At 41.6% G+C, this 26,342-nt stretch overlaps 1 protein-coding gene across 11 annotated transcripts in view; it reads right to left on the bottom strand.

Annotated features, from left to right (window-relative positions):
* Nucleotides 1-622: 622 nt before the first annotated feature.
* Nucleotides 623-26,342, bottom strand: part of COL13A1 (collagen type XIII alpha 1 chain) — a 115,989-nt gene continuing 90,269 nt past the window's right edge. For 7 of the 11 annotated variants that reach the window (XM_074232442.1, XM_074232439.1, XM_074232438.1 and 4 more), the window contains 8 exons: nt 24,800-24,880; nt 20,640-20,675; nt 17,008-17,061; nt 14,509-14,562; nt 12,308-12,343; nt 7,739-7,825; nt 3,649-3,687; nt 623-1,076 (listed from right to left, as the gene is read on the bottom strand). In XM_074232442.1, the coding sequence (XP_074088543.1) occupies nt 1,074-1,076; nt 3,649-3,687; nt 7,739-7,825; nt 12,308-12,343; nt 14,509-14,562; nt 17,008-17,061; nt 20,640-20,675; nt 24,800-24,880 (390 nt within the window). In that variant the 3' untranslated portion in view covers nt 623-1,073. Of the gene's footprint in view, nt 1,077-3,648; nt 3,688-7,738; nt 7,826-12,230; nt 12,344-14,508; nt 14,563-17,007; nt 17,062-20,639; nt 20,676-24,799; nt 24,881-26,342 lie in introns of those variants that run through there. The other 4 variants (XM_074232434.1, XM_074232441.1, XM_074232437.1 and 1 more) reach the window with 3 other exon arrangements.

Genomic DNA, 26,342 nt, shown 5'->3' with positions numbered 1-26,342 from the left:
ATACCCATGAGAATTTCAGAGCATAAGTTGGCTGGCCCGCTTAACAATTGATTGACACTTTGCTCATAGATTATGCTTATCTATTCATTAGAATAGGTCCCTTAGAAAATACCTCAGTAGCATATTTCCATCTGAACTATGTATTTGAACCATGCATTTGAATTTTTTTCTCTCTACCTCGAATGTCAGAAACTCTCTCTTTTTATCTGATGACTCTTACCTTTCTTTTAAAGCCTTATGCAAATGACACCTTCTTTGGGTGCTTTCTCGGATGCCCAGTTAGTAATGATGTTTCCTCTTCAGATTTCCTATACTTTCTAGCATACTTATCATGCTTATTGGTGTGCTATAATTTCTTGTTATATTCTTCAATTAGACTATAAACTCCGTTAAGACTTGAACAATATTATATCTAAATCTTCTGTCTTTCACAGTGGCCTACATAATTCTCTGAACACAAGGGATGTTTAATACATGGTTGTTGATTTTGATTTGTTGACAAAAGCAATAGCACTGCAGATTACAGATATTTGGATATGCTATTTAAAAATATATATATATTTCTAAACAGGTCCCTTGGTATATTTAATGACCAAAAAGGATCAGAAGTTATCATGTTCCATTTTTAATAATAAAAAATCCACACGTTTAAAATATTCTCAGGCATGCCTAACTTGGCAAATACCATTAACCTTCATATTATTTCTCTGGACTCACTCATGAACTAGCCAGCACTTTGGTGCTGGACAGCTCCCTTTGGCACGGTAATGCAATAATTTATTAAAACTCCAACAATTAATTAACAAGGGTGCACAAATATCATGCAAACATTGAAGCTGTGCTCACAAACAAAACGTGCATCATGGACAAAGAATTATACCAAAAAATTGGAGACGGGAAGGGGGATGGAATGTTCGATAATTTCTGTACAAAAAATGCGGGATGCTTTTTGTGGGGGATAGTCTGTAAAAGATGCATCATAACGTCTGGTATTTCCAAAAAGAGAAAACTGTATAAAAATAAATATTCTATGTACAAACACACACACACAGGTCAATCCAAGGTTAGGATCATCACTGCAAGAGAAAAACATAGATGCAGGTTAGTTTCAATGTCAGTCCTTGGCTTATTTCAAATATGGGTAAGTTTGGGATCCCATTTTCTGACAGAATAAGGTTTAGGCTTAGGACTGATTTCTTGTAGGCTTCCCTAGCATAAGATCCTCAATATCCTTTGACTATTATTGTGACTCTCTTGCTAAGACTTAGAACAGGTGTTTGAAGAGAACAGATCTCATCTCCCCCAAATCTTCTGATCGCTGGAAATGAATTTACCCCCCCCACACACACACCCTAATGAGATTCCCAACCAAGCTATTTAACCCCATTCTCCAGTCATCAAGAGGCAACCTCTACGAACCTCTATGAAATGGCAATGTGGATGCTTGCCCAACTCATCCATCTTTTAGTGGGTACAATGAAGTCAAAGATATTGCAGGTAATAGCCCCAGGCACAACCTCCCTAGACTCCCTCTTCTTTTAAAATTTGGTTCAAATATTGCTTTTTGCAGGGAACCACCTAGGTCTTAGTCTGAGGAGCTCCTTAGTAATTATTGCATCTCTCTTAAATATTTACTATAGATGATTGTGTCTTAGTTATTTGCTATAGGGATTGGGACACAGACCAGACCTGTGACTCAGTGATAGCATGAACTCCTGGGGGAGAGAACTTGCTCTACCAAGAAAGGCTAGAATTTTCTTTGTCTTTTGTATTAGAGAACTGCCTAGTGAGTCAGTTAGTTGATAAGCAATTATTAAATTCTTACTATGTTCCAGCCACTGTACTAAGCTGGAAGTAGAAAGTCAAAAACGGTGCCCAGAACACTCAGGGGTGTACACAAAGCCAGGATATGGCAGACTTGAATTCAGGTCTAAGTTAGTTATTATTGCCCTTTCCTTTAACAAGGAGGTAAGCTCTTGGAGATCAAAATCTAGAACATATCTTTGTATCCCCAGCACCTAACACAGCATCTCCTACATGGTAGTTATTTAATAATTTTTTGTTTAATTAATGAATATTTGTTTGTTTCATAATCTTGTATTAGATGAGAGCAGGGGTCAAGTCTTAAGTACATTTTATATCTCTTCTAACATCTAGCAGCTCATTTGCACACAGTTGGGGCTTAATGAATGTTTGTTGGATCATTGACTTCTCCTGGTAGGGAGAGTTTAACAGCTGTGGCTTAAACCCCAGTTCTATGTCCTGAGGCTTGGCATCCTAAGATCTGTTCAATCTGTCCGGAAATAGACTTATTCCCACCTGACCTCGGAATGATGGTGACCAAGATGAGTTTCTGAAATCCTCAGGTACTAAGATTCCTTCTTATTCTTTAACTTGGCCATTATGGGAGTCTAGTTTGACTGTCAAAGGTTCTTTTAAATTTTTATCATAATGGGCTACATTAAAAGTCGTCAATTCACTGGAGAATGTGGGGAAAAGAATGCCTGGGATGTCATTGAGTGGACTGTTGTGTGGGGGTGAAGAGATGGCAAATGGCTGCCCTAGGAACTGTGAACAAGTATTCTGCCCTAGAATATCCCCCCCCCCCAAGAAATGCTTCTGAGTCAAAGGGAGCAGGCTGGAGCAGAGCCTGCTGATCTCATAATTATGGCTTCGGAGGCAGAAGACCTGACTTCGAATTTCACTTCTGCTTTCTCACTGTGTGGTCTGGGATAAAGAAGTTCGCCATTCTAGACCTGTTTCCTCTTGTGTGAAAATGAGAGTCAACCCAATGGTCTCAAAGGGCTCTTTCACTTTTCACTTCTGTGATCCCATAGAACTAACTAAGCTTTAAGATCAACTAGTTGATTTCTATCCATGGGTCAATGAACACTCCATAAGCAGAGTGACTTCCATATCTCTTGCAACAACCCACATAGGGATTTTTTTTGGTAAGAATTATCTCTATTTTACAGCCTTAGAAACTGAGGTTGATTCTATGTGCTGAGGCTCATATAGTTTCAGAGTCAAGATTTGAATTCACTTCTCTCTTGACTGTAATTCCACTTAAAATCCACTTGTCACAGGCTAAAGTATATTATAATTTGAGTAGCAACTGCCAAGAAGAGGTAGAATGGTCTAACCAATTTATAAGTATCTCTTAGAACTCCTTGGAGAAATAGTGCAGCATGAATCTAAACTGAATAAAATGAACTGGTGTGGGAACCCCATGAATTGGAAATCCCTGAATGCCAAAGTAAGAGGCATCTAAAATATATCTTGAAATGTCTTGCTGGGTAGTGGAAAAGGGAAGGGGGGGTTTAAGAAGAACATATTTATCTGGAAACAAAAGTAATATAAAAACAGGAGATAGCATTAGGAATGAAGAAGACTGCATCCTGAATACTTAAGCCAAAAAAATGCTAAAGGAGTGGCAACAATGAATGTTGGGAGTATCTTTTACTGATCTGAGTTTGCTTATATAGCTATAGAATGGGAGAGATGTGAGTCTGTGTGTGTGTGTGTGTGTGTGTGAGTGTGTGTGTGTGCATGTATGTGTGTGCATGTATGTGTGTTCTTGTGGGAAAGATATCTCCCAGTGTATCCATGCCACTAATAAATGCACTACAGACCATCAGGAAACCCTACCTTATTCCAGCAGCCCTGGACTGGCAAACCATCTTCCCCCTGTAATGGAGAAGGACAAAAGTAGGGCTCAGACTCTCAGGAAGCGGGAAAAATTTAATAACCTTGGGAACTTGTGGTCTATATTTGAGACTCATTATGACGTGACTAAATACTTTTCTTTATTTTTTTCTCCACTGCTGGTTTAAAGGTGGAGCTCCTAGTAATTTGGGCTCCTGCATATAGTAAGAGCTTAGGACCTCTGTGAGGATGAGGGGAATTGCACATCCCAGGTGAAGGATGATTTTAAAGAAATGACTTTAAGTTACTCTATAGTCCTTGACCTTTGGTCCATCCTTGGTTCTGGTCAAATTCTACAAAGGATATGCTAGCTGGCCTCAGGTTTCTCCTGGGATAAAGGTTCAATTGAGTGGGAGTCATTGGTTCTGATCAATTTTATCCAAATAGAATTAGGGAAACTTTATGTTCAATGCTCTTCATTGAGTTAGTGGTGGACTTTCATAAAGAGATTTTACAATGGTGGGAAGTTCCAGGATTAGGTATCTCACTATCCTAATAATGATGATAATTATGATTTTAAATTAAAGTATTTTCATCTAACAAAAATCAATTTTTCTTTCTCTTCCCTTTCCTATTGTTTTTAAAATGACTATTTTCAACAAACAAACATCTGTTTTCTCACCCTCCCACCTTCCCATCTGCCAATAAAACAAAATCCTCATAACAAAAGCATATTCAAGCAGAACAAATTTCCACACTAGCCATATCCAAAAAAGTCTCATTTTGAATCTTAAATTCATCCCCTCTCTGTCAAGAGGGTAGCATGCTTCAGATAATTATAATTTTAAAAATCCACAAGAACAACAAATATGAAAGCACTAGAAGTAGCAAAGGGGAAAGGGACCATTTCTACAGGATGTTATTGGGGAAAACATCTCTTTGTGATAAGATTTTCTCAATTTGACTTGATTTTGAGGGAGGAGGAAGGCGAAGATCGGGCGTAGTTGTTTCATCGAGTAAACCTTACTACCCTTTGATGTACAGGGTTTAAGAAACAACATGAACACGGACTCTTCAACAGGAAAAGGAGCCACCACTGGTCAGAGTGGCATCCCCATTGGCACACCAGTGATGGGAGGAATGATGTGATGTGGAGCTCAGGATAGGACGAAATGAAATGTTAGGTGTGTGGATGGGAGCAGAGGGTTGAGGAGTTATGACTTGCAGATCCAAAGATGACCTGGACAGTCATAGGAAGAGTTTGTGACAGGTGAGTTTGGCGGAAGAAAGGACCCTTGCTGGTTATTGATGGGGGCTTGTGGGAGAGATGGAAGAATTCCCTATGGAGAAACATTAGTTGGCATGCTGCATGCTCAGGGTTTAGTGGAATGAGGGATTTGAGAAGAAGCTGATTGTTTTAGTGGGCTCATGCTCACACAGCACCCTAGCCTTAAAGATTTCTGAACTCTCATAGTATGTCTGTGTATGTGAGTGGAGGGGACGGGGGTGAGGAAATGGTGCTCTTATCTACTCTACCACCTAGTGTCTAGAGAAGCAACTTGGCAGAGTGGGGAGAATTCAATATACTCTTTTATCCTAAAGTCTCCTTTATTTTTTTTCTCTTCTCTTTCCTATTTCTCTTTCCTATTCTCTAAACTTTTGTTTTTTCTTCTGGTACAATGATCTAGAGTATTCAACAGTGAACAAGATTCTTCAAAAGAAAGTCAATATGGAACAAGGGGGAGGAAAGGAAGGTGTTATGGGATGCTCTTGATTTCCGACAAAGAAAAGGATGCCTAATACGTTATTTCATACTAGAACATTTCTCGTTGTTTTTCCTGCTCCTAGATTTTGAAGAATGAGTTTGCACCAGGTAGTGGGATAAGCACTGAGTGTGGCATCTCTTAAGTAGAGGCCAGGGTGATTGGTACAGTTGTCTCAGGTACAATCTAGAAGAAGGCATGGGGCTCTATGCTCTCTCAAGGAGAGACTGGGGCTACAGAATTCTGATGGGGACCCAGGTGAGGGCTCAGAAACAGGAGAGGGGGCAAGAATGCGAATTGGACTTGGATCCAAGAGACTCAGCTCCCCAGTCTAGCTGTGTGACTCAGGAAATCATTTTACCTGAGTCCTAGCTTCTTCCAAAAAGGAGCAAATAATATCTGCCTTCCTTCTCAGGGTAGTTATATGGGAAACATTTTGTAAGCTTGAAAGTGCTATGAAAATGTGAGTTATTATTAGGATGATCCCAAGTGAGAGTAAAGAAATAATCTCAGTTATTACAACTGAGGTAGCAGTACATGTGGAAAAGAGCATTGGCTTTTGAGTCAGAGGACATGAGTTCAAATGCTTCTTCTGATGCTTACTACTTGTGTGATTTTGCGTAAGTTGTTCAACTCCTCTGGGCCTCAGTTTCCTCACCTATAAAATGAAGGTATTGGATTAGATGGTACTTGACGTCTCTTCCTACTCTGGATCTAGAAGTCTATAATTTTAAATCATTTCACCTCTCTGAGGCTCAGTATCCTCATGCATAAGATGAGAGGTTGGAAAAGATGGTCTTTGAGGGCCCTCCTAGCTCTACACCATTGCCCAGCACGGCAAATTTCTTAGCCTTGTTGCAATGTCTGGAAGTTAATCAACTTAGAGTCAAGGTCTACATTTATTACTCTTCAAGTAAAGTGTTGGGTAGGGGAACATGTCCAGATGTTAACTCGCAATATCAGGTCACATGGTCCAGGAGAGAAAGTCAAAGAAATTCAAGGAAAGTCTGAATATCCATTAGAGAAGCAGATCCAAGCAATAAGACCCCCCCCCCCCCATGTCTGGGGTTGTTAGGAAGCAGGCAATGATGGATGGAGGGAGGAGGCATGCAGGAGGAAGGTCAATGAAAGCCAATAGAAACCAAGCAGGAAAGGGAAGGTAATGCCATACCAATGGGCACGGGGCATCCAGTCCGTCCAGCCCTGGTAACCCCGGCTCCCCCTTCTCTCCTTTAAAACCTCGATGTCCCTGTTCACAAAATCAACCACGATGATTATTTGGGTCAGAGATGGCCAACTCCAGTGAAGAAGAGGCCCAGTCCTCCCTTGGCCAGGACATAAGACACTAGAGATGCCACACCAGGAGCCAAAATTTGGGGGACAAATCTCCTCTCCAACTTAACTATAGCTGAATTCCGTATTTTAGCTCTGGGTCTTGATTTCTTTCTCCATTTTCATTTCTATAAACCTGGTCCAATGTATTAACAGTGTTTTAATAAAAGACTATAATTAGAGTTAGATTATAAGTTCCTTGAAGGCAGAACTTCATGGTTTTATAATCTTTATATGCCTAGAGTCCTACATATAGTCCCATGGACACTTAGGAAATGCTCATTGAATTGGATTGGAGGGTATCTTGATGCTGGATAGAGAAAGCTTTTAAGGTCAATAAATCAATCAACAAAGTGGACTGATTAACTTATTGATTGGGGGGAGGCTCCTAAAAGACTTTTCTTCTTGAAGAATCTCGGTCTCTATTGCCAACTCTTTGGTACTGAGACTTTCCTGGCCATAGGCAGAAGAATCAAGCTGAATGAGGAGACCCCCTTGGCTGGCTTTTATCCTAGCTAAGTTGGAGACAGATCATCCACCTGGGGAGCTTAACCCTAGTGTCCTGTGAAGACCGAGTGAGGACCCACATTGTTGGTAGCTGATTGTAAGTGATAAAGAAACAAAGAAGGGCAACTCCATCGTTGGCAGCTGTTACTCTGGCTCCCAAAGTCAGTCCCAGCTGAAAGTACAGGCCTCCTCTTGGCCAATCCCTTTCTTCCTGGCCTTCTCCCCTCTAGCACTTTATTTATGAAGCTGCTGAAAAGAAAGGGATTTTAACCATAATTTTGTTCTGTTGTGGCTTTGGGCCCAAACTAACAGCATCCAGAATTCTTCTAGCCCTTAGTATAACAGAGGAACTTTGGCACCAGGGCTGTAATTAATCATTTCACATTTTAATCTGAGTTTTCCTTCTTTCTTCCCAATTTGTGAACCTTAAGGAAAAAACAAACAAACAAACAAACAAGAAACCACAATTCAACAATTAAATTACAACATACCAATGGACAGGGGGCATCTAATCCAGGCGCTCCTTGGTCTCCCTTATCCCCTTTAGGCCCCCTAGAGCCTTTCTTCCCCCTCTCCCCCTGTAAATAATGGTTTAGGCCAAGAAAAAAAATAACATCAAAGTTTTAGGATCATCCATTGTATTAAAGTTAGAGACAAGAATAATATAAAATAAAATAGAAAAGCAGAAAATTTTTTCAAAAGTAGACACTTCTAAATTAATATGGTTTTCTGTAGGGACGTAGATATTAAATCTGGGCATCTATAAACAAATAGGTGTGTGTGTGGGGTGGGGGGGATGGTGGGTTTTGTCCATAAAGGAATCAAAGAAGGTGATATAGCACTGAGTTGGAGATGGATGGGAGAGGTTGTCCAAGGTAGCTCTTGAACTTTTCTTTGCTGTGTCTTAGCAGAACATTTTAAGGGGCCATAGATAACTTCTTTCTAGGGTGTCTGGATCCTATGATGCTTTCACCTGATGGCAATTTACCTCAACTACCTCTTACTTTTCCTGGCAGCTGGTCATTTCCTAATGAAGTTTGATTTAAGTTACTATGGCAAATAAGGCTGCATTTTCTAACCATGTATCATGGGTGGGGGTGAAGGGGGGGCACCTAGACTGAGGGTAGAAAATTGATCATTGTTAACAAATAGAACAAACCAATTGTAAGCAGTTAAGGTAAGGGGGTGACTAAATGTCACCCCTTTTCATAAAGGAGCTAGAAGGTCTCAACTTCCACAGATAGAGGAAATCATCCTACAACTGGGGGTATTTTAAAGACCATTTACAGAAAGTAGAACATTTCCCAACTCACCTCCTCCCCAACCCTCAGAGTTACATAAAATGAGATGAAAGAGGATTGGTCAAAGAGAGGATTTTATTCAGCATTTGGCAGCGGTTAAGAGGTACAAATAAAATCAAACAACAGAGATGTCTAAAAAAGTGGAAAACAAAAGAATTTAGATAAAATAAACTCAAAATTGGGGGAAGAATGGATGGGAAAGGCATATGACTAGGAGAAATTGTCTATAGGAAAAAAAGTCTCCAGGAATGTGGAAGGAAGAGGAAGGAAGATCCAGGCCAAAAAGAAAAAAAAAAGAAAAAAGAAAGGCAGCAGGGACAGAGGTAAGGGGATAAGAGGGACCTGTAGAAGCAAGAAAAGAACACACAACACATGTTTCACAGAAAGTAGTCAGCTCAGCTTGGATGGATGACCATCAGACTTTTTCCATTGGGCGATTCAAAGGCTGCATCATGACTATACCAGTGAGGTCACCATCACCATTTTTAGGCAGAAGATGTCCTTTCTCAGACATTTCCTAAACTAAAACTTGCACATGGGTCACCTTCTGAGTAGAGAAGACAGGTGATGTTTAAACAACTTCACTTTAGGAATGTGTCATTATTGGGTTTGTCTGGTGTCTGTCCTCTTTGGAAAATGTTAATATTCTTGGCATTGAGTCTTAGGATGACAGTTTTGATTCACTTTACTGGAAGAGGACCCAAAACTGTCTTTTAAATTTATTTTTTGTAGAATGGCAGCTATTTGAAGGTGGGGCATTTATAATTTCTGCTTTAGTAACATCAGGGCCTGGCACATAGTAGACACTTAAAGATACTTGTTGAATTTAATTGAACTAATTAGAGAGGAAAGGAACATAATTTCTTAAACTGGACTTTCATCAAATCACATGAAATCAGAATCTCCCTGCCCTGGATCTATCCCATGATTTATCCAGGCCAGAAGAGAAAATTAAGATCTTGATGGCCAAATGAGGGACTACAAAGGATACTTTTCAGTGATTTAGAATTACTATCACGTTATAAGACAATAAAGAGAAGGCATCCCTCCATGGGCCATCATTTTCTTGTTCATTAAGAGTAATTTCATGAATTTCACCTCTATTGAATTGTCAGTACCATCAGTACCATCTTTGACAATATGGAGTAATGGCTCTACTCCTGGATCTCTGCCCAATGTGACCTGAGTCTTGCCATCTTTACATGGCCTCTGTGGTTCGCTTTGACCTCAAACCAATAGAAAGAGTCAAAGGAATTTAGTTGAATAATTTAGTAATGCAAGAACAATTAGGTGAAACTCAAACTTAAAAGAAAAAAGATAGGAAGGGGATGTTAGTAAGCCAAACTGTAGGTGGAATGATCACATTTGTTTGAAACCATAAAGTCTTTGTGACTTTGCCCATATGAAATTCTAATTTCCTATCTTGCCTGAAATACTGTTTCTGTTTCTGACAATTACATCATGGGAGTGGGAGAGAAGCTGAAGACAGGCATCATGGTGCAGTAGGTAGAATGTTGGAATTGGAGCCAGGAAAATTGTGTTTCAGATCCTGACTCTAATGAATAACTACCTGTGTGACCCTGGCCAAGTCACTTGATAAAGCTATCCATCTTTCCATCCATCCATCCATCCATCCATCCATCCATCCATCCATCCATCCATCCATCCTTATCTATTATGTATCTATCCATTATCTATATCTATCTATCTATCTATCTATCTATCTATCTATCTATCTATCTATTTATCTATCATCTAGGAGCAGCTAGGTGGCTCAATGGATAGAGTACTAGCCTTGGAGTCAGGAGGATGAGAGTTTGAATCCAGCCTCAGACACTGGACACTTGCTACCTGTATGACCTTGGGCAAATCACTTAACCTTGATTGCCTGGCATTCAGACCCAACTACAGTTGTCCTGACTCATATCTGGCCACTGGTTAGCTCTGGAGGAGAAAATAAGGCTGGTGACTTAGCACATCCCCCCCCAATCTAATCTATTATCTATCTTTCCCTCTATCCATTTATCTATCAGCTATCTGTCATTTATCTATCTCTACCATCTATCATCTATTTCTCTATCCATTCATCTATCCATCCATCCATGGGTGTGTATATATGAATATATGTTTGTCTCTCACTGGAGAAATGCTTTATGTGTGGATGCTGAAGGGTCATGCCTTGGCAGAGGGTCAGGCTTCTAGGAAATATAGAGTAGACAAGGGCCAATGAAAACACTATTAGACAGAAGGAACAGTAAGAGTGGGGAGAGGCTGTGCTTTCTCAGGAAGAGCATTTGTCCTGTCAGGACTTTGTCATCTGGGATAAGGAAAAGGTAGAAAGGTCAGCACTCCATAGACTAAGCTCAGTCTCATTATTTTAACCAGGGCATCTAGGTTTTCAGTAGTGAACATCATGATGAGAAATCCATATGAGTGTGGGTTGATGGCATTTAAAAAAATTTTAATTATTGATCCATGCCTGTTAGTATGACCCTGGTTATGCAAAAATGTAGGTGGACAAGTAATTAAACCATACTAACCTACTGGTTTTTATATGTGATGGCTAACTAAGTAAAGTACCTTGATTTTGTTTTGCTGAAAATTTCAGACAGGCCCTGGAGTTAGACAGGCCCTCAACTGGACGCCTGGGTCAGGATCTTGCTATCTAGTTTCTCTTATCTAAGAGGTATTACAGCTGTAATTTCACAAAGGGTTGACTGCTTAAAGCTCTTAGACTTTCAGACTTTGACCTGGAATTCTTTCCCATGCTTGCTAGTGATTTCAGATTTAATTTGATGCTTTTTAATGAATTTTGGAAAATCTCAGTCCAGTGTATTAATACATTGAGACATAATATTGAGGATCATGGAATTGGGGTTGGAAGTGACAGTGGAAGGAATCTAATTCAACCTCTTCATTTTACAAATGAGGAAATTGAGATTTACTCAAGTTCACACAAGGTCCCTGAAAGTCAGAGGTGGGATTCAAATTCATTTTCTCTGATTCTGGGGTCACTACCTTTCCCCTTGTCCTCTACTGGCCCCTAAGCTTGGCTAGTAGGGCATGAACTCTGGCAAGTCTTTTTTTCAAAAAAATAATTAATTAATTTAAGGCAATGGGATTTAAGAGTGACTTGCCCAAGGTCACACAGCTGGACAATTATTAAGTGTCAGAGGTTGGATTTGAACTCAGGTCCTCCTGACTCCAGGGCCATTGCTTTATCCATTGTGCCACCTAGCTGCCCCATGGCAAGTCTTCTAAAGCTTTTTAAAACAGCCACACAACACATCTTTTATTCAAAACCCAGCATTGGAAGGTTCTTTACTAGGAGGCTATTAAGAAATGGATTTTGGGGGCAACAACTCATTTCCTAAGGTGTGGAGGGTAGAGAGAACACTCATAGTGATAAGGAAATCACAGATTCTTGAAATACTGAAACTTAATTATTTAGGGTAACATGGCCAGAAAGATAGGGACCCAAGATTATTGTTCATGGAAAGTTAATGTGACTATAAATGGGTGCCAAACAGCTTAGATCTTCCTATATTGCATTAAGAGCACATCCTTTTGGCTCCTCTGGGAGTCCAACCTAAAGTATGTATTACAATGTTAAGCATCTCAATGGAAAGCCCTCTAATTTAGGGTGATTTATCAAGGAAACTTGAACTTCCTCCTTGGGCAGGTCATTTCAAATTGATCATTCTACCACATCCTGAAGACATTAGTAACCAAACACAAGGAATTCAGCTCCTGACTCACCCGGTTTCCTTTGTCACCGGGTGGTCCATGCAAACCCTAGAATAAATCAGAGACAAAGTCATATTAACAAGAAAACCCCCTAGATGATCCTTGGGCCCCTTCCCTTCCAAGCTTCTGAAAGCTCTTCACTAAACTCCAACTCTGGGTGGGTTGGGCGGGGGGAGGGAGGCACAGGGAACAAATTTAATTATCCCCATTTTACAGACTGGAAACCAAAGGGAAGAGACCCCAAATAAATTGACCTATAAAATATAGGATGAGTTATGGGCAGAGCTGTGAATGCTACCCTTGTTTCCTGGCTCCATGGTGGGGAAATGGGTTCTGTCCAGGTGGCCTCTCATCATGTCATTGTAAGTCCATTTAAATGAATGAATAACTGGCCCCGAGGGCCTGTCTTTGGAACACTGAAAGGCAAGCAGGCCAAAGATTCCGGCAGGGAAGGGCCCCATGTTGCCATTCTGTCTGCCTCCTTCTTTTCAAATGTTGATTTTTTTCCCAATCAATCTCAAAGGCTCTAGTGCCACCCTTGGACCAGGCTAGTGACAATGACAAGCTCAAGCGTAGGGTTATTCTGCAGCACCACAAAATTGACTTGAATAACTTGGCCCACTAGACTGGAAATGGTGTATTTTGGTTCTCTTCAGAAATGAAGGGTGAGCAACCACAACAAAGAATCCCAAGACTGAATCTTGCTAAATTGTCTCTTTTCAATGGGTAGGTGATATCCCTAAGGTGGCTAGTCATGTGGGGTAATCTAAGGAGCTCCGCCATTTCTGTCCAAAAATATTTCTGCTTCCCTCCATTTTGCTGTTGTTCAGTTGTTTCAGTCGTGTCTGACTCTTCATGTGTCTATCTGGGGTTTTCTTGGCAATGGCACAGGAGTGGTTTGCCATTTCTTTGTCTAGCTCATTTTGCAGATCAGGAAACTGAGGCAAACAGGGTTAAGTGACTTGCCCAGGGTCATATAGCCAGTAAGTGTCTAAGGCTAGCTTTAAACTCAGATCCTCCAGGCTCTATGACTTACTTACTTTTCTCCATGGACTTATTAAAATAATGACTAAAATCTTGGGATTGAGTACTTGAATTCTTTCAGTTAAGACTAAGAAGCATAGTGAAAGGCCTCTACAATGAGGAAAGACCTGGGTTCAAATCCTGACTCTGATACTATATTACCCGAGGCAATATCAAGCCACCTTAACCTTTCTGGGCCTCTGTTTCCTTATCTATCTTCCTTGCTTATCTTTCCTTATCTGTTTCCTTATCCTTATCTGGTACTAGCAATACTGAGCTCAAAGGTTTATTGAAGTTTGCCTCTACAAAGGTGAGTTAAGACATTGGTGGTTCTAATGGTCTTTTAAATGATGTCAATGGAACATATTGAGCTGGTGATGCTTTTTTTGTGAATGATCACGTTATAAGTATTAGGGTCAGGAGATATAACTTTACCTCTCTCCTTCCACCTTCTAATGGATGATATTAGGCTTTACCCCTCTCTGAGTCTTAGTTTCTCTTTGCAAAATGAAAAGGTTTGGGCTTAGTGACTGACAACTTTCTTTTTTAACTTTGAATAGTCTCTGATTCTCAACCTGGTATAATTTCTTCAAGTTTTGATGGAGGAGGGATAGAAGGAATATGGCAATGAGAAGCAGGACCATCTTGTTGAATTGAGTCAGGAGTCCCAGTAGTCGGAGTTTAGGACTAATTTATGGGCAGCATGATCTTAGCTAAGGGGGACTGAGAAGAGAGCAATGGAGTTAAAGACAGAGGACCTGAATTTTAACTCTATGATTTGGTAGCTGTGTGTCTTTGGGAAACTCACTTAACATTTCTGGGACTAGATTTCCTCATTAGGAGGCACTTAGATTAGCTGCTCTCTGAGATCCTTTCTAGACCTGAATTCTATGGTCCAATGAATAGGGGTAATGTGAGTGCTGAAATAAGGCCATATATTTTTTTGCTATTCCCAGTCATGGAATGACCGGATTGGACAGACTATGTTGGCCAATTCCAATGATCTCATCAGGTTGGCAACTAGGGTCCTTCCTTTACTCTTAGAGTTTCCCCTCCAAGTTCCACTCTGCCCTTCCCCCCCAAGTTTAATGTCTTCACTTGTGATTTCTGAAAGATAACACCCAGGATGATCAAGAGCATCCTCAGTCACTGAGAACAATGTGAGGGTGAGGAAAAGCTGCCCAACTTACAGGAAGCCCAGCTGCTCCCATTGGTCCTGTGATCCCAGGGTCTCCTTTGCTACCCTGAAAGAAACAGAAAACAAAGCCACATGTTATCCTGCCCAGTTAGGTGATTCCTGTTCTCCAATGCACAGAGAAAACCATCTGATGATGACGGCCCTCTTGGTCAGTCTCTCTGTCCATTCAGATCCATCATGAGTCCTTCAATGTTCAGCTTGTCTAGCCTGGACCACAAGATTTGGAATTGGAGGGGACCTTCAAAATTATCCATCTCACCCTCCTCCATCATTTTATGGAGGAAAAGGAATCAAGAAGAAGAGATTTGCCCCAAATCACATAGCTAATCACCAAAAGAGCCAAAATTCTTCCATGAAGGCCTTTTTTTGCTGATTGGCTCAGATACCTGGCTCCTCCCTCATCACCTTGCTCATAACTCACTGGATATAGCCTGTTTCGGTAGATAGAATTGGGATGACCTGCCTTTGAATCCCATCTGAGATAATAGCTGTATGTCCCTAGGCCAGTTAATCTTTCTATGCCTCAGTTTCCTCATCTATAATGATAATAGGACCTATCTCAGAGGGATGGTATGAGGATCAAACGAGATCACATATGTAAAGTATTTTGTAAATCTTAAAAGACTATATAAATGTGAGTGACTGGGGCATTATCATTTAACCTCTAACAACATAATAGTAAAATGACAGTAGCTCATCTACTTATGGTCCATTACATTGGGCTTGCCCAATAGACCTGCACCTTTGAGTTAGTATAATATGAATACCCAATTTTACAGATAAGGAAGCTACCTTAATATTGTGTAGTTTGGTTAGCTAGGCTTGTGCCTTGTGCTTAGGGTAATCTGATCTCCCTAAGCTCAGTTTTCAGCCCTTGAACAGGTGAGTCTTTTCTCTTTGTTATCCCAATGCCCCAAAGTGCTTAGGGTCAAGTTTCTGTGGTGCCCACCAAAGCCTCCAGCCCAGAGAGGGAAGGTAGGCAACCAGAAGGCCTTCTGTAGTCTCTCTTGAGGTACACCTAGTCTTCCCTCTTCACTAGCCTGAGGCATCACCAGGGTCCAAGAGCAGGGATGGGCAGAGAAGGTGAAAGAAAAGGTTTGTAGCCACTTTCTGTCCTTGGCTTCCCATAAGAACCTTGCTGGGGTAATTGCTTGTCTTCATCTTATCTGACAGATGAAGAAAAGAGGCTGAGACATTGATGAGCTTGGCAAGAGTCTCACTCTAGTAAGTGTCTGAGGCAGGATTGGAATCCAGATCTTGGCTTTAAATCCAATAGTAAGCTGAGGAGATGCAAAAAAGCAATGATACGGTGGGAGCTAGAGGCAAGGTTGGGCTGCCTGAGTCTGGCCCCATCCTGATTAATATGTAATTGAGAAATACCGAGAAAAACAAGTAAAAATTCTGTAAAACATAATGTTAATAGGTGATTTTCAAAGTCAATCTGTGATTTGCAAGGATGGATCTTTGTATCTGGTTTAGTGGCACCTATTTTTATCTGAGTTTGATATTGCTGGTTTGGAGCATTGGGGTTAGGTGACCTGCCCAGGGTCACACAGTCAATCTGTACCAAATATAAGACTTCCAGACAAGGGCCAATAAAATCTGAAATTCAGAGGATTGTTATGAAAAATGTGCTTTGTAAATGTCAATCAGCGTGGAGATAGGGAATATTCTTATCATATCATCAACATCATTATCATCACTGTCATCATCATCTGGTCCTTGAGTCTGGCAGATTGAGGTGACCACCCTAGGGCATTGATGAGGAATAGAGGAGGAGCCCCTTGCTTAGGGAGAGGAAGGGATTTTACCAGGCAGGACCCGGAGACCCTTGACTAATGAATCCATAGTCCCAACTCCATCATTGGCAAGGTATCCTCGTGAAACTGTTTGATGACCTCTCCCATCCTAGCTTCCCCAATCCTTTAAAGCTGCATGTTGCCTTCAGATTATTTCTTTCCCCTTTCAGGGCTGTTCTTGATGCTTATTTTCATCCAACTGTTCCCTGGTTTCAACCTTGGGGAAAGGGGGAGTGTGATTGTTGCTCTCCTTGGGTTAAAGTGGTGACCAGAGCCAAGACAGATGAAGGCTTCTTGAGAGTCAAAGGCAAACTGCACCCATAGACCTAAGCTGAGGAGCAACACCCAGAACTTGTCTTGGCAGTGCTCAGAATACTAAATATGGAATTTGGACCTCATTTCATATCCTGTTGCTAAAAGTCACTTTTTCTCATGTAAAATGAACATCATAATAACCTGTTGGGCAAGGTTCTGGTGAACTTTGTAAATCTCAAAGCACTTTAGGAGATAATATTATTACTGTTGTTGATGGTTGTGTGATCTAGGTCGCCTTCTATAGAATGAAAGATTGCACTAGATTGCCCTAGCACAATGCCTGCTACTGATTCGGAGGCCCCTTCCAGCTTTAAATCCTGACTCTCTCCATCCATCCCACTGCCCACATTTGTACTTGGCTGAGCAGGCACACTCACCCTTTCCCCTTTTGGTCCTGCTGGGCCGGGAACCCCAACTGGTCCTGGAGTACCCTGTGGGTTTTGAAAAAAAAGGGGGTGGTCATGGCCCTGGTGATCTGGGCAAAACTCATGAAGGCACAACTGACTCCTGTAGGCAAAACCACAATGTGTGGAAGAAAATCTAGGGAGCCAAGGCTTTGTTTAGGTGCCAACAGTTTTCAGGCTTGGCCAGGTCAAGGTCAGGCATGGTGATGCAGCTGCAGTCCCAGCCCTACTGGGGCACGGGGTGGGGGACCGGGTTGCTGGTTTTAATCTCCCAGTTCTGCAGAATTGAGCCCTTTTGCCTCACAGCCAAGCCAACCAAGCTGAAAACAGGAGGGGGAAAATGGCTCATTTTCTGAAAGCATTTAGGGGGAAAGTCAACAGAGCCTCCAAAGAAGAGGAGGGGTCCTGGGCTGGGAGGCTGAGTATCATGCAGGCGAGTGGGCAGGTCACCATGCCATAGGAACAAAGGCAAGATGCACACACAGAGAGAAGCAGGCAGAAGAGGGTTCCATTTACTCTACTTCCCTGAGAACCCTGGCTCACTGGGCTAATCCCCAACCATAGTCCTTCATCCTTTGGATCCCTTTTGCTTGGGGACATCCAGGAACTGCCTTGGGAAGGTTTCTAAGCCATTCCTTTAGGGTGATGGAGTAGGTAGGATGATGGGTTTGGGCCCAAGATCCTGAGGCTGATCTGCCTACTGGGTGACCCTTTTCCTTTCTCACAATATCCCATCTCCTGTCTTGGTGTTGGCTATCACCCATGCTGATCTCCACCTCCCTGAGTCTGCTCCCTTTAAGATGTGGGTCGTGAAGCGTCTTCTACAGAAAGCCTCTCCTGGTGCCCTCCCCTAGGGCTCTTCCTCCCATGCCACCCAGTGGGGCCACTTGGGACTCAGTTTGGATCTGTCGCTCTCTAGTCATCTTGCTGACAATTTGAGATGTCCTTGACTTCTCTACTGGAATGGAGTCTCCATATGAGTGGGGATTATTTCATTCTTTGGAACTATACCTCGAGTACAGAAAAAAGCATAGTACCCTGTATATAGTAGGTCCTAATAAACACTTGAGTGACTGATAAATTGTCTTTTAGCTACTCGTAGCTCTCTCTAGACATGTTCACACACCATACATGTAAGTGTCCATATACATATATGTATGCACACAGAATGTCCTAAAAGTCTTAGTTTGCTTTTTATGCTATTAAATATTAATGTTTTGGGACAGTGTGCGTAGGCACATGTGCGTGTGTGTGTGTGTGTGTGTGTGTCTTGTATGGATCAGTTTATATAATGCTGCCTCCTTCATGAGCTCCTTGGCAACAGGATCCTATTTTCACCTTCCTTTGTCTCGCCTGTGTTTAGTCCAGGGCTCGGTACACAGGAAGGGCTGACTGTGTGACTCCTGCTTCTCAGGCTGCCATACTCATTATTGACCTTTCATCCTCAAGGGGAGTTAAATAGCTCTTCTCACTGCCTCTTCTCAAGGCCCAGAACAGCAAGCATGATAAGGTAATGAGTATGGTGGATGCCCTAGAGGCAGAAGGCCTGGCTTTGAATCTGCTTCACTGTAATTCACAGTCTAGGTGATCCTGGGCATGTCACCTCCTGAAATTTGGTTTCCTTACTTATCAACTGAAGATAAGACTCACATTATCTAATTCCCAAAGGTGTCATGGGGAGAGTTCTATGGAGATGGGGGTTGTTATCTTCATCAATTGAGCTGAGAAGGGGATCTGATAAAAATTTGGGTTCAGAAACTGTAGAATTGGGGTGGCTGAGTTCGGAGGTAGTCTTACCTGGAGATTTACTAAAGCCTCATCAAAGATCCATCTTTCTAACTGAGTCTTCTACTAGATAGAGGTGAGAGTTCAGCAAGTCTCTATTCCCCAGACCAAAGCCAATTTGGACTCAATGTTTGCAGATCTGTCTTAGAAGAGTCTCCTGCCTGTGAGTATGAGTGCCTGTGGCTTGGTTTCCAAGTTGTTCAATCAATTAACAATCTCAGTTAAAAATCTAGTAAGAATGAGTTCCTAGACCTGAGTTCCATTTGGAACTGGGATCAATAGCTCAGGTCAGAGGCCCCTTTGATACTAATCACATTCTCAACCCACTAGCCTTTTGGTTGGTTCCAAGGATGATAGAGAGAGGGCACCACTTACTACAAATGGAAATTCAATTCCAAGGGCCTGTGATGGTAAGAGTGGACAGGAAGAGCACTTTTGTATTTAAATACAATTCAATATAATTGTCTTGAGGGAGGGGAGAGAACAAGGGTGGGATAGACCTTGAGATAGGTTAAGTGCTATTTTGTGGTGTGACCTTGGATTTTCTCTGCAAAATGAACTGAATGCTAGGCCTCTTCCAACTCACACATCCTATGTTCTATTTACTTCTCTGTTCTAAGAATTCTTCCTTCTTTGACATTCCATGTTCTCGGATTCCTTTTTATCTTGGAAATTCGAATCTTCCTTCTAAAGGACCTTTCCAGCTTTGACATTCTGTGGAGATTTTTTTTTAACTTCATAATGATTAAGGAAACTCAAATTGTTCTTTGGCTATGAGTCACCATTCCATAGACTAATGTGTGTTCTACTGGTGAAGGGTCATCAAGGTTAAGCCAGGAGGCATTTTAAAGTGAAGAAAGTAGGGAAACAATGCATCCCAAGCCCTCCTCACCTCCTGTGACTGGCTGGTAACTGTTAATGACTGTTAACAAGACTATCATGGGCAAGAATGAGATGAGTGCATAGCATGAGGCGAGTAAATAGTATAATGGGGAAATAAAGATGTCCTTGATAACTTTCAGTCAGTGGGGGTGGGGAGGTATTGTGAAAAGGCAAGAACCTTCAAAATCTGCTTCAAAGTCAACTATACCTATTTGCTAAATATATATATATATCTGATCATCCTGAACTGAGGATAGTTGATGGGGATATTTAGGCTGGAGTCAGCCATAATTTGAGGAAGAATGGTTCATGAATCCCAATTCAGGATACTGGAGCCTAGGGAGACCTGGGCTCTAGAAGCAGCCCCATCACAGTATGGTATTAGGGGAAAAAAGTCTTAGGAAATAAAAACTTCTCTGGGTCTTGTCTTTCTGTTCTGAAAAATCAGGAGGCTAAAAGATAGTTTTAAAGTATGTTTATCTTGTAATATTGTATTTCTAAGAGCTTACCCAGCTATAACATTCTATGTTCTCTATTACAAAGGTTCCTCCTAGTTCTGACATTCCATTTTCTAAATATCCCTTTAGTTCTAAAATTCTGTGGTCTATCAGGTCTGACTTTCTACATTCTAACATACCTTCCAAGACCCTTCCAGTTCTGACATTTTATCTTCTGTGTTCTAAGAACCCTCCCTTCTCAACACTTTCTGTTCTATGTTCTGAACTTGCTTCTCTCACATTCAATAGTTACATGAACCATTTGACCCCGAAGAAATGTAATAATGCTTTCAAATTAAACTCAACCGCTTCCTAGATGATGGCAGTGGGAAAACGTAGCGACTCAACAATATAAACGAGGCTACAGTGGGACAGACAAGACAAATCACAGGCTTGGGGCAGGGGAGGAGGGAGGTGAGATAATGGAGAAACAAGACTCACCGGTGGCCCAGGCCTGCCGTCCAAACCTGAAGCACCCTGGACAGAAGGGAAGGGTTTCACAAAAAGAAGGCAGGGAGGAACGGGAGGGTGTTGGGGTGGGGAGGGGGGAAGGAGAAAAAAGGACATGGGGAGGGAAGAAGTGAGTGAAGCAATGACTTTAGACAAACATAACGCTCGTCATCAAACAAAACGGGGAAATAAGCTCTCGAGGACAGGGGATGATATCAACATGGAGACCAACAACAACATGGAGACACTGGATGCAGTGTGGGCTGACCAGGCGGGGCTCTCTGCGCGAAAGGAGGCCAAAGTGGCCATCTGGGTCCTTCCCACCTCCCCTCTTTTTCACCCTTTCCCTCCTTCCAGATCTCTACCCCTTTCCCTCCAGGCTTTAAATCCCCCATGAGTTTCGTGCAACCCAATAGTATGGTAGAATAGAGAGAAAGTTGGATGGTGGAATCAGAAGGTTTGAATCCTCTTTGTGTCACTAAATAGCTATGGGACCTTGGACAAATCACAAGTTCTCTGGGCCTCCCTTTCTTCCTCTGTGAAGCCAGAGGGTCTTTCTGGTTCTAAATTTATGATCTCTTCAAGGGCAGAGCTGGGGAGTCAAGTCATAATTGCTACTTGTGAGGCATGCTTCTGGCCAGCTGAAAATGGAAGGAGAGCAAGCTCTAGCTTGGCCTTAGGGCCAAGAAAGAATATCCACCACCAGTCATGAGAATCAACAGTCCTTCCTTTTGGTCAATGAATAATGATGGGGTAATGGGGAATAATGAATAAAAAGTGGTAAAAATGCTTCTTTGGGAATGGGGGAAGGCAATGACTTTGGGGTTTGGCTTTGGAAATTGTTACCCAGCCTCCTAGGAGTGTTTTGGATGTCCTGTCTCTGGACAATGTTGTTTGAACAACTCATTCACACCCTCAGTTTCCTCACTTGTCAAATGGGGAAGGTTAGGTCCTTGAAGGTTATGAACATGAAAAGTCTTCCCTAATTGGAAAGTTTTCTTTGATCTTGAGAAAGTATGTTCTTTAGAGTCTGAGACCTAGTCCTGAGAAGCATGGTCAGGTGATCATAACTTTGGGCAATAGTAAACTCATAAAGGTGATTGGTAATGTAAAAGAATGGAGACGAGAGAGAGAGAGAGAGAGAGAGAGAGAGAGAGAGAGAGAGAGAGAGAGAGAGAGAGAGAGAGAGACAAGAGAGATAGAAAGATAAAGATGAGAGAGAGAAAGTGAGAGTGAGAGTGAGACAAAGCTAGAAAGAGACACAGAGACTCAGTTTCCTTAAATTGAGGAAGTTGGACAAGACGATCTCAAAAGTCTCCCCCAGCTCTAAATCTCTGACCCTGTGATTTATTTATCTCCAGATTTGAAAGGTAAGGTGTTTCTCAAGGGCAGATCTCAGAGAGGAATGACTGGCCAGATCTAGCAGTGGGAAGGTGTATATAGGACTTAAGAAGGCATTATCCTCTCTTATTTTTATCCTTATGGCTTAATAAGAAACCTTCTATGAGGAACTGACTTGCTGGTCTATCTGAAGATAAAGTAGTCCTGAGACAGTCCTGAATGGCCATCTCCTTGGAGAAAACAATGAAAAACTCAATGTGACCTCCTTGGGAAAATGGTATCTGTCTACATGGTACCATGTAAAAACTGAACACAAAAAGTCAATGAAAGGGGGCAGCTAGGCAGTGCAGTAGATAGAGCACCAGCTCTGGAAGTTAGGAAAACCTGAGTTCAAATCTGCCTTCAGACACTAGCTGTGGACCCTGGGCATGTCACTTCATCTCCCTTGCCTCATTAAAAAAAATAAAAAAGAAAAGTCAATAAAATATCTAGATGTTCCACTTATATGACATGAAATAACTGGGTACTTGGAGAGCATCTCAAGAAATGGTGGGATTTTCCAGCTTTTATTCACCTGATTGCCCTAGGAAATATATTGTTGTCTTCTAACATGGAACTTTTCAAAGGGCAGAAAGATAGTAAGTTATAGCAGAGAAATCTGGTGGGTTTGGAGTAAGCAGGGACCTGGCTTCAAATTCTAGCTCTGAGGCATCCATTCACTTATTGATGGGAAGGAGAAACTTAACCTTCCTCAGCCACAACACAGAGGTAACAATGCTTTCTCTCACTCGCAGTGCTGCTTTGTAAACTTTAAATGTGATTTATTATTGTGGTGATTTCCATCATAACTGGCCAGATTAATCATTTGGTACATAACAACAGTGGAGTTGTTAGCTTTGTGCAGTCTATTAGAATAATTATATACTGGATGTATTAGCAGGATAGTCATTCTGCCATTTGCTGTTATAGTTTAGTTACAATTACAAATGAAATTTATCCACCTGTAGAAAAACCTAGAGAATTCCTGACCTTTTAAAATCACGTAGTAGTGTTTCTGACTAGGTTCTTAGACAGGGAACTGCAGTGGGGTTGACATGTGGGACAGAAAAATGACTACAATCAAGGATGAGAGGTTGGAAGGGAATCAGTCTGGGAAGGTCATGGCCGAGTACCAGGTTAGAAGTTGGGATCTAGACCAAACCCTCCCCGCTTTCAGCTGCTCTCAAACGGCATAAGTGACCTAGATGTACTCTGGAAGCACCTCTCTAACTTTTAAAAGAAGAAAAATAATCCAAATATCAGCCCTGACTCATCAGGGCTGAATTGTAAGATTAAGACCAATGCATTGGGAAGTATGTGACAGGGTTTCCCTTGAGTACTGGAAAAGATCGTGGGAAGGGCAAAAGTGAAGTCAGAGAGCAGAAATGACATGCTTAATATCATACTAGTTGGGAGTGGCAGAGTTGAAACAATCAATGCAGGTTGGCTCCTAGGCCGCCAGGCAGGACAGCGAGGGTACAAGGGCTAAACCAATTCCAGTCTTTCCATACTTGCCAGATGTTGGTATTTTCTAAGTGTTAGGGCTTCCATCTACTCGCCAACCCTCAGCTTTGTGGGTCTTCATGCTAAGAATGCATTGAAGAGCATCCGGACATCCTGAGTAGCATGGGATGGATGGATCAAACACTTAAAAGTTTTGTGTTGCTGATTGACGTAGAAGTGGGAAAAGGTAGGGAAGTGCCCCTGCTTCCCAGAGGTCCCTATGTTTTCTTTTAAGGACCACAGTCCCAAGATCCATTTACACTAAATAAGGGCTACTTCAAATATGGAACCTTAGCTTCACGTTCATAGTAACCATGTTGCTACCATTCTGAGCTCTTGCAACACGTCATGGCTGACTCAGTAGGTTGTCAGTTCCCCATTATTGGAGGTCTTCAAGTGGGAACTAGATAATCACTCATTTAGAGATTAAACCATATATGAAAGCATATATACTAAGCCAGGAAGGGGCACACAGCAGACAAACAGAATAGAAGAATAGGAATCCTGAGGCAGGAGGACCTGGTTCTAATCCTACCTTTGGTATATTGGGTAAAGTGAAAAGTAAATTTCTGTTCAGGTCTGAATTGGACTATATAACCTCTGAGATTCCTCATTTTCCTGGGTTTTAAGAATGATCAAAAATTACCAATGAAACAAATGTAAAGACTATCAGATTGCCTTCTGTTGGGAGAGGGTAGTAAGGGAGGGGGGAAATTATAAACTTCAAAACCTTGTAAACATTGATTGGTAGGAGCTACTATTGTATATAACTGGAAAACAAATAAAATATTTATATTAAAAATTTACCATATGACTAGGAGACAAGGTATCCTTTCAGGTCACTCTGTTGTCACAGGGTTAATATACTTTTAGGCTCTTCAGATCTGGGAGACTGGGTTCAATGCTTGCATTCTGGATTACTTAGAGCTTCTGAATTGGCAGTATTTATTGAGTAGAAGGAATCCATTCCATTGGAGTTGAAGTAAGGAGATTTGGGTTTGAATTCCTACTCTGGCACAAACTAGGTAGCCCTTGGTGAAACTCTGAACCTCAATTTTCTCTTCTCTAAAATATTTGCACTTCCCATTGTAATGAAAGTACTGTATATAATGTATAGTGACCATTTTCCACAGTAGGAATGCAAGCTCAGGTTATTAGTCATATTTTCCTCCCGAGTTTCCATCTCCCACAGGACAGCCCAGCCTGGTAACATGCTATTGAGGATTAAACATCACTCATAATGCTCTTCCTAATTCCCAAACACTTACAGGCAATCCCAATGGACCTCGGTCTCCTTTTTCTCCCTGGACACCCTTCTCTCCTTTCATTCCATCGAGTCCAGCTTCCCCCTGAAAGAAAGACTCATTTAGGGGGGAATCATGACCTGTTGCTCTCTTAGACACCATATCTTGGAATTGTGGGCTGGTAGGCAGGGTACCTGATCTCTAGTTTTGCCACAACCTCTGTGTCCCTGGAAGTATTTTGTGGTCTCATCTATCATTAGATGGGTAGCAGAATGGCTATTTGAATTTCCAGAGCATGGGAGGCCACAGAAACAGAATGGGATGATTTTTTAGTGTGGACAGAGAAGGGAACTAACATATGGTAAGATCTGGGGAACAATGACAAGGCTTGGATGCTCCAAAACAATCATTCTCACTGTTGATTAGTTAATTAAAACAGAAGCATTTATCAAATCTCTTCGATATTCCAGAGATTGTGCTAAGAGGTAGGATAAAAAGATAATGCAAATGAGACTTGAAATTCTATTTTCAGAAACTTGAAATTATTATTATCTCTTGGACACAGGAGTCCTCCATCTTTTGGTAAAACTATTTCATATTTCCTTGAAGTTTTGAGTTTCCCTAGATTCAGGTATGTGTGAATATCTATATGTCTGTGTGTATGTGTGCACATTAACCGTAAAAGATTTGGAACAAGACACAGTTACAATATCCTTTGACCTCTGCTATAGCTGTAATTCTTATAGAAGTGGAATTAGCTCTGAAGGGGTGACACTATTAAATTGGAATTGCCAAAACTGGTGGATAGCTACAAAACTGCAATCATTGACACTTTAGTGTGATGGAAGGATAGAACTTTTAATAGGAAGGTAGGGATATAAGTCTGGAGAGCTAGAAGGAACCCCAGAAATCATCTAATGAAACTGTCTCATTATCTAGTTGAGGAAACAGAGGACTAGGGAGGATAAAAAACTTTCACAAGCCCATACAAAGTCTTCTCTTGGGTTGGTGCCTTTCCTAACACCATCTCCCACATCTGGTATGGACTCACTTCAACTATATTTATTCACGTCTTTTCCTTTTTTTAAGACCTAACTCAGGTTTGACCTGTGTCATTAAGCCTTCCTTGAGTTCCCCAGGTGAAAGTCATCTCTGTTAAGTTTCCTAGATCCCAAAGATCTAGAAGGATCTTTGCCTAGATCCTTTCTCTGGACTTTTTAATCTTCCCCGGTATCACAGCTGGCTGTGACCCCCCCCCCCCCCCCCCCCGTAGAGTGTAAGTTCTCTGGGTGAAAGGTTTGGTTTGGATTTGTGTTTTCCTCCTATATCCTCTGGTACCCTGCATAGAGTAGGTACTTAATATATGTCAATTAAAGTGAAAGGCATGGGTAGGGAGATAAGTGGGTAAAAGTTTAGAGATATAAATCAGCAGCAACAGATGCTGATGGAACCCAGGATTTCCTCTCTGCTAAGATCATTTCTGCCTATCTGCTGCATTCAGTTTTAATTTCTTAGATGCATTGAGAATGAAAGGAGACTGCTGGTCAGCCAAGTCTCTAATTCCTGT

Source organism: Macrotis lagotis, chromosome 4 (genome assembly GCF_037893015.1).
Source record: "Macrotis lagotis isolate mMagLag1 chromosome 4, bilby.v1.9.chrom.fasta, whole genome shotgun sequence".
Lineage (NCBI taxonomy): Eukaryota > Metazoa > Chordata > Mammalia > Peramelemorphia > Peramelidae > Macrotis > Macrotis lagotis.
The sequence above is the reverse complement of the archived record's forward strand: the minus strand, read 5'-3'. Positions and strand labels throughout refer to the sequence as shown.